General features: G+C 40.4%; 1 protein-coding gene across 1 annotated transcript; it reads left to right on the forward strand.

Moving 5' to 3' along the window:
• Positions 1–410: 410 nt before the first annotated feature.
• lrrc57 (leucine rich repeat containing 57) lies at positions 411–7,614 on the forward strand. Its single transcript, XM_062523365.1, has 6 exons — positions 411–693; positions 1,203–1,446; positions 1,642–1,777; positions 2,084–2,352; positions 3,266–3,451; positions 6,520–7,614. Exons 2-6 carry the CDS (start codon positions 1,363–1,365, stop codon positions 6,559–6,561), a joined length of 717 nt encoding a protein of 238 aa, XP_062379349.1. The 5' UTR covers positions 411–693; positions 1,203–1,362; the 3' UTR covers positions 6,562–7,614.
• The last annotated feature ends 1,037 nt before the right edge of the window (positions 7,615–8,651 follow it).

The raw sequence follows: 8,651 nt of genomic DNA on the forward strand, positions 1-8,651 counted from the left end.
ATGATTGTAGGATCATTTCAGCTGTGAGATGAGAGAGAATCACAATAAATGTGTGTGTCTAATAACTGATTATCTTGTTTTCCTGTCATGCTGTGTAAACATTACAATTACAAGTTACAGAACAGATGTTCCATTCATTAAAGTGGCCTCGGCTTTTATGTCTGGTCTAAAAGCTTACTTTACAGTAGTTCCCACCAAAAGTTGTACAATGAGACTATAGGAATTTCGGCTTTGCTCATAGGTAATATTAAAAGGGATTGTCATAGTCTGGAGGCTGTGTACATTGGCCTACTTTATTATTGCCATTCTCTGTCATTACACTTCTCCACCATGAGTGCACACTAGGGTTGGGTCAGACCAGTGAGTGCTGCATATAATTAAAGATACAATGAACTTTACTGCCACCAAGCGTTGTGGAGCTAAATATTCTCATAGTATCATAACTGGTTTATCTCACTCCGTGTGGTGTTGTGAGACATCGAGCTGACCATTTTCAAGTTTATTTTCAACGGTTTCTAATTGTATTCATTTAGAGAAATATCGTAAGCGTTTGGGTTTGCCTTGGAGATGAAGAAACACTTAACAAATGTTGGATAAGCATTCAACTTTGGTTCTATCAAGACTCTTTTCTGTTAGCTGTCCTATGTTGGCTAGCGAGCTAGCTACGCTGGCATCAGTCCACGAAGCCATCAAGTAAGTACTACCTTGCTATCGTCCATTTTTAGGCTATAATTTACATTTTACAATATACCGATAGTCATTCGTATGTTTCTGAACTCTATCGTTGCTTACATTGTGATGTTTGTCTGTTAATCCGGGTTGTTTATGACAGGAAGCACACAGTAAGTGAGGGATTATGAACTCAAATCCAGGGTGTTGTCAATTCAGCCTCCATGTGTTTTTCATGAATGTAACGTTGCGCACGACGTTGAATGCAATAAAGTTTATTACGTCAATGAGATGTCGTGAGTAGCCGAAATGTAATGTGAGAAATGACACGTCAGGCTGCCAACTTGCTGAGCGTTAGCTCACTGCAGAGTAGGCTACAGCATGACGCCCCAGAGCAGAATGAGTCAGGAACTGTATCAGTGGTGTACTGCTCAAGTTATGTAAATTTCGCATGGAAATACTGTTGCTGACTTGCCGTGAATGAGTATGGTTATGCTTATACTATAATGGCCTTTGTTTCCTCTTTGTAATAGGATTTGAACTTCATCATCCTAGAAGACGTGAAGACCAAAGGCTTGAAAGGAGATACCCAACAAGCCTTTAAGGTTAAAGGCTCAAGCTTCTGGTGGACTCATTGCAAATTGATCTCAAAATCTATTCAGCCAGGCCCGCATCAGCGGATATCAGCAGTAAATGGGTAACAGTGCGCTCAAAGCACACCTGGAAACGTCCCAGAAAACTGGCGTCTTTCAGCTGACTGGCAAAGGTCTCCTGGAGGTAGGTGTTGTTATCAACGACTCCAATGCCATGCAGGTCGTCTTGTTCTGTAGCAAATCAATATGTGAATCCTTGATTGTATTGCCCTTGACCAGCCTAAGGACACCTTATTCGTCTTTATTACAGCATTGACCATGAAGGTGTACTGTATACACCGCATAGTCAGCCTCTCAAACCTTTTTTTGTTTATTGCAGTTTCCTGAGGAGCTTCAAAGGTTGACTGGGAACCTGCGCACTGTCGACCTCTCGAATAACAAGATAGAGGCGCTGCCTCCATTCATAGGAAATTTTTTACACTTAAAGAGTCTTAACCTCAACGGAAACAAGCTAAGTGAGTCAGAAATCCACATCTGAATGAATGGGATTGGAAAAATGTCCTCATTGATTTTTCTCTAAGTTTCTTCATGCACTTCATGTTGTTTTTACTTCCTCCTCCTGAAAGGGTTTCTGTGCAATGCATTATTGATGCATAATTGTTATGCTTGTGCATTATCCATTTTCCTAATGCACATGCATTTTGTTGTTCTCTGGCAATTATACTACAGTAGATTGATGAATTACGTTTGGCATAGGAACTTGTGGTTGGTCACTCAATCATCACTGTGTATCTGTCTTTTCTTCCTGGTTGTGCACACAGCATCTTTGCCCAGTGAACTCGGGAAGCTTAAGAAGCTGGAAACCCTTTTGCTGAATGGCAACCAGCTGCAGACTCTTCCAGCCTGCGTGGGCCAACTGAAGGCCCTGCGCACCCTCAGCCTCTCGGGGAACCAGCTGCGGGAGCTCCCCAGTGGCCTAGGCACCTTGCGTCACCTGGATGTGTTGGACGTATCCAAGAACCGTATCCAGGCCCTGCCTGCAGAAGTGGCCGAACTGCAGGCCATTGAGATCAACCTCAACCAGAACCAGGTTTTTCATTTTGCCATTCTTAAGGTCCTTGGGAGTTGTGTTTGTAGCTGTAAATTCCATGCGATTTTAGAAATTGCATAGTGGCGCTGTTGGTAAATGTTTGAAAGGTTATACCAGTGTAATTGAATAGTATACAATGAGTATTAATGTATTTATGTAAAATAGAACACATTTTCTTTCTGGATTTGACACCTCAAACTACATTGACATAATGCTGCCTTGTAACACATCAGCCTGCAGCAAGTGAAAGGGTGTGACCAGCAAGGCAGAGTTAAAAGGGAAAGTGGCATCTAACCAAACCACAAATTGTAGTTCCTATTTATATGGAGTGCACAGATCAAATGGATCACCATCTTCTGCATGCACTGTGGGCTAAGATTGGGGTTCACATTTGCAAGAAGTATGAGGTCCTTTAAATTTGCAGTTCAAAAATAGTCCAAAATATCTGCTGTTTTCTTTGTATATTGCATGACATGTACGAGTAAGAACATAGCTGCTTAGTCTTTGGCCTATGAACAGGAAGGATAAAAACAAATTAGCCCATTTCACAAGATGTCGCCAGACTCGCCACTGTGTAAACTAACTTCCTCTGGAACAGCTCAGTCTACAGGAAAGACAGAAACAGGAAGATTTTACAGGATTGTTTTACCCTGCCAATTAAGCCATCATTAACATCAACTAGGCCAGACACCTGGACACTGTGAAATGGGCTTATTGGTCTCGTACATATCTGTGTGCAGGTTTCTGAGCAGAACTCTTGGCTTTGTGTCTGTGAACATGTTTGAAAATGTGTCTTGTTTACATGTGCTAATATTTTGATACTCATTTCTTTCTCTTGTTCTGTCTTTTTTTCTCTCTCTCTCCCTCTCTCTCCCTCTCTCGCTCTCTCTCTTTCCTCATGTTTCTCGGTCAGATCTCCACGGTCTCCCCAGAGGTGTCGCGCTGTGAGCGGCTGAAGGTGCTGCGTCTTGAGGAGAACTGCCTGGAGCTCAACTCCATCCCCATCTCCATCCTCACCGAGTCCCAGGTGTCCCTCATCTCTCTGGAGGGCAACCTGTTTGAAGTCAAGATGATGCGCGACCTCGAGGGTTATGACAAGGTAAGAGAGGGTGGATATGAATTTCCCCTCTGACTAAGAGACACAGATGTATTTGCTGGGGTGGATTTCATTGTTGTTGTTGTTGTTGTCATGAAACAGAACTTTGACAGGTGAACAATTTTTTTTTGCTTTGTTTGTTTTTCTGCATTGCTTTCTAGTATGTGTCTATGAGCTTAGCAGATATTTTATGCAAATAAACAAAATTACTATCTGAAGAAATGTGCATAGCAGTTTAGGGTTTGCAGGTATTTGATATGCCAATATTTTGCAGCTCATATTGGCTATTGGCTAATTGCTCTTTCTATATAAAAAAAGCTGTTGTGTGCATGTGGAAGCATTGATCTGTTTCTCACCAATATTTATGCACAAAGGCTTGCCCATGTTATTACACGAGCAAATGGATTTTGGCAAGTTACTAAATACAGGTGAAATTAGAATATTGTGAAAAAGTCAGTTTATCTGAACTATACTGAACCAGACTGAGAGACCATCTAAACTTCTAAAGGCTCAGGAACCCCTTTGCAGGTGGTTTGGATTAATTAGCTGATTAGAGTGTGACACTTTGAGCCCACAATAATGATTTTGAATTTGGGGTTTTCATAAAATGTAAGCCTTACTCCTCTCGCTTTGCATGTAATGAGTCTATACAATCTATTAGTTTCACGTTTTAAGTTGAATTACTGAGATAAATGAACTTTGGCACGATATTAAACATTTTTGAGTTTCACCTGTAAGCTTTAGTTAAACTTTAGACTTTGCACTTTTCCCCTCATTTAATTTAGGGTCCCATGTCTCTCCTGTACCAGAAGTAACCTATTACTCATTATTATTGTTTATATTGTTATGGCCTACTTGTAAAATGTCCGTTCTACCCTTTGTGTCTTCATTTCTGTTTGGAGTAGGCTTAAAATATACCACATTTATTTTAAATTCATTCATTTAATCATCATTAATTTATTATTGGCTGATGCTACCCTGGCTAGCGCCTGAGACGTGGTCTGGCAACCAGACGTTCATTTTCTCGTATTTGAAAAAATGCCCAGATCCGTTCATTGGGCGCCACGGATGTCTATCAAATGCGTCACTATGTGCATATAGTGCGTTCATGCACATCGGACCTTCGGAAATTTCTGACCTCCGATAGCGGAAAAATGACATGATATAATTTTTTTGCTCGGAGACTCGTGTGGAAGTTTTGTGCCCCGAGGTGTCTGACTTGACGTCACTATCATATTCTCCAACCACGACGGCCTCCCTTGCAACAACACAAGAGGTGAATTTCACTGTCATTACGAATAGGCAAGGCAATTTGTCACTAAATTAACAACACAGATAGAAACACTCGCCCAAGACATTTTCCTTCTTGTTCAACCATACTAAGCAGTTGTAATAGCGTATTTATGCGTTTCTTGTATTTATTTTCCGAACTGATCTCATGAACACACTTTTTTCGGAGGTCGGGACTTTTTAAAGGCGGGTCCTCCGAGGTTCCGAGCTGCATGAACGCACTAATAGCTCATCATGGTCTTGCTTACTCCCCTGTTCTGTGATTGGTCGCCAACATCAGGCGAAAATTTGGGTGTTCGTTTCCAGACTGCCTTAGCAGCGGGAATGAAATCACCGCGCAAGGCAGGATGGGAACACCCAGGCTAGGCTGATGCTATGGCTTGTATTATCATAGACCGCCTGCAGTAGGCTCAGAAATACTTTTCTTTTTCCAGAACGGACTCATTATGCCATTTCTACAGTGCCAACTTTGGAATGCAGTCTTCAGATGTTTTTTTAATCCAAGGTTCACTGGATGTGACGCAGTGTTGTTTAAAAACAAGATTAGGATTAGGCGTTGGCAAGGATCAGACAGTTCTTGTTCTAATTTCCTGTCATAATATCAGAATATTTGAAATCTGGAGTCATATGTCTCCTGAGCAGTAAACATAACAAGCTTAGTGTGATTTGCTGTCAACCTACATTAGTTTGTTGTGAAGTTCATGTTGCATGACATGTGTGTGTCTTGTAGTTATGAATTGACCATTGATTTATAAGCCCTTGCTGTCACTGTACCATTTATATGACTCTATAAGTGGCTGGTTACCTTGTAAGTAAGTAGCCTAGGCTTAAGCGTTTATTTATATGGTGCATTTTTCACAAGTACATTTCCAGGAGAGGATCTTTGCCTGTAACTGTGACTTATCACAAGTGAAACACAAGGTGTAATACATTTAACTTGTGATTTTTTCCCCCATTATATGAGTCCATTGGTTAAATTTAGCCAACTGAATATGTCCATGGGCAATGACTTCTCTTTGTGTGAACAGCAGGCAGCATGGTGACTTTAAACATACCAGCCCAGTAGCCTTGCCGGCAGTGTGGAGAGCACTGGAAACAAAGATTAGCAGCTCGGTGGACTTTTGACAGCCACAGATCCTCATGCTAGTTTGATATTACCAGTTCAGAGTTCCTGGGCTGTCTTTCAATCCAGACACCAGGGGGTATTCCAAGTACATGGTTTAGCGACAAACCTGAGTAAGTGATTAAACCTCCAAATAGAAGAGCTGTATGGCTTCATTCCCCTAACAAAATAATGCCATAGGGCTCTTGCTGTAGGAGGTTTACCACTTACTATGAGTTAACGTACCCAGATATGTCATGAAACCACGTACTTGGAATACCTCCCAGGTATCTAGCATAGCAGCTCTCAGACTAGTCATAACTCGGTGGACTCGTTGCAGTGACGTATATCTCAGAGAGTAGACCTACAGCAGTCCTGAGCGTTCTGACACAGTAACTGCAGGGTGCATTGAAAAAGATATATGAATATATATATGTATTTTATACCGTACTGTTTTACTTCAGAAATCATGTGGAAGCTTGAATTTATTTCTTTTTTATGTCATGAGGCATCAGCATTATGGCATTATGAGGCATTATGTCAGCAAAACATCCATGTTTTTACCATCACATATTTTTTTTTTTGTATTCATGAGTCAGCCTTATGTGACACTTACAGTAGACACTCAAAATCCTTTCCTTCTCTTTTTCTTATCCGTGACTCATCTTTCCCACTTTAGTACATGGAACGCTTCACTGCAACCAAGAAGAAGTTTACCTGAACATGCAGAAATTGGGACAGGCTGAGTGGACTGACGGCCTCTCGACTGTTTCAGGCTACACACTGCGCTCGTCCCTGGTCCACGGCCCTGTGGTCGTGTCTCCTGGCATGGCTATGGCAGCGGTGTGTTCACGTGAAACGAAGATGGACAAGAGAGAACAAGGACTACTTCACAGCAGGCTAGAGCTACTTACTTCAAGACTGCTTACTTACTGTACATGGGGTAGCGTTTCTCCTCATATAGTACAAACACTGCACATCAACTAAAGAGAAAGCAAGCAAGAGAGCATCTCTTAAAACCACTCCAGGGATAACATATGCTCCTGACACAGAAGCCATGTTCATTTACAGTAGCCTACATATGTATGCCTATGCCATCAGGCTTAACAACGGGATAAACACAATAATCACTCTTCAGTACTACAGGTATTTATGAGAAAAGCTGTATTTGTGTAGCCATCCTTGCTCTTGAGTTCATATGCGCTTTGTGGAGTTTAGGGCCATGTCTGCAAATGTCTGTTGACCACTAACATAATATGCCATGCTTCAAATGCTTTAGTCTGAATGATGTCCAATGCCCACTAACAACCTCAGTCAACAGAGGATGCAGGTTTTTATGCAAGATATTGATTATAATATAGATTATATTTTTAAATGTCTTGACCAGTGTGATGTCAGAGTATTTATTTTTCTCGATGTGTTGATATTGTTTTCCTGCTTAGATGGGGGAGGTTGCTGGAGAAGGAAGGTATGCTTATTTTAGTGTTGATTCAGCACAAAAGCTGTGTAAAGTGGAACATGCAGGATTGCATACTGTACAGTACAGTAGAGCAACTTCTTGTCTACAGTATATGCATTCACACTGGTAGAACATAATTAAACCCACACTGCTGTACAGCTCAGTGCAAGTCAAGCTTACAGTAATAACTAATGTTTGCATTATTATTTAATGTTCTTGTCAGTGTTAATAGCTGTGTGCAAGAAGTTGCCATTTTATGTACATTGATGTCATGCTTGTTGCACCTTCTAAGATGAATGAAGTATATTAATAACCGTTCCGTTTCAGGTTTTACTTGAATATTCAGATTATTTACCCCTTAAACATGTACATACTACATAACTATTAATATGAGATGCTTCCTCTACACTTTTCTATGACAGATGTGTTGTGCATTTGTGATTCAGTTCACAACGTACTGTTAGAATTTCAATGAATTCCATGTCTTAAGTATTTTATGAGTTACCCAGTTTCATTAAGATAAAAGATTGTATCAGGACTTAGCAGAAATTGCATCCAAAAACGGTCGGTCATGTATAATGATATATTTTTAACAAATAAACACTATTCAGCTTCACGTGTATAAGTGAGCAAACCTGTCTGGGAATGTAAGTAAGGTCATTTCAGTCCATCAGTCATATGATCAATACCTTAATCTAAACCCTAACATAGATATTTGTTTTACAGGTTTAGCCTAGTGCCCTATATGTGGCACTAGTTTAGCCCAATATACTTTTTTTTCTTGATGTGGCAACATGTCCTGTTTGGTAGCATCCCTAAGCAGACATTTGTTTTTTTTCTATCAGGCTCAATGTAAGGATCTGAAAGAAAACCGTCAAACTTTGAGGAAACGGCTGAATGTAGTCAAAGTACAATTTATCGAGTTTGACCCTGTAGATAGGCCTAATCCATACCATAGTACGATGACCATGAGACACAGTGAGCAGCAAATAAAATATTTACAGTAATTTCCCGCATATAAGCCACATTGTGTATAAGCCGCAGGACAGTGTTTTATGCAAGTTAAAACAAACAAAACCATATCAATACCATATTAACTGCCCCCTTGTATTAACCTCATAGCTGAAGAAATTTTGCAAAACCAATGTATAAGCCGCGGCTAATAGTCGGGAAATACGATAAGACCTTCACAGCAATTCCAAATAGCATAGTTCATTTAATTTTAAATGGTCTATAACTGATTAACACAATATTTATCAGTGCTTATGGTCTGATTCCATTAACCTGTTGGCAGTTAGACAAACTCTGACTCTTAAATGTATGTGGTATTTTGTTCTAATAGACTTAGACTT

Source organism: Sardina pilchardus, chromosome 20 (assembly GCF_963854185.1).
Source record: "Sardina pilchardus chromosome 20, fSarPil1.1, whole genome shotgun sequence".
Classification (NCBI taxonomy): Eukaryota; Metazoa; Chordata; class Actinopteri; order Clupeiformes; family Clupeidae; genus Sardina; species Sardina pilchardus.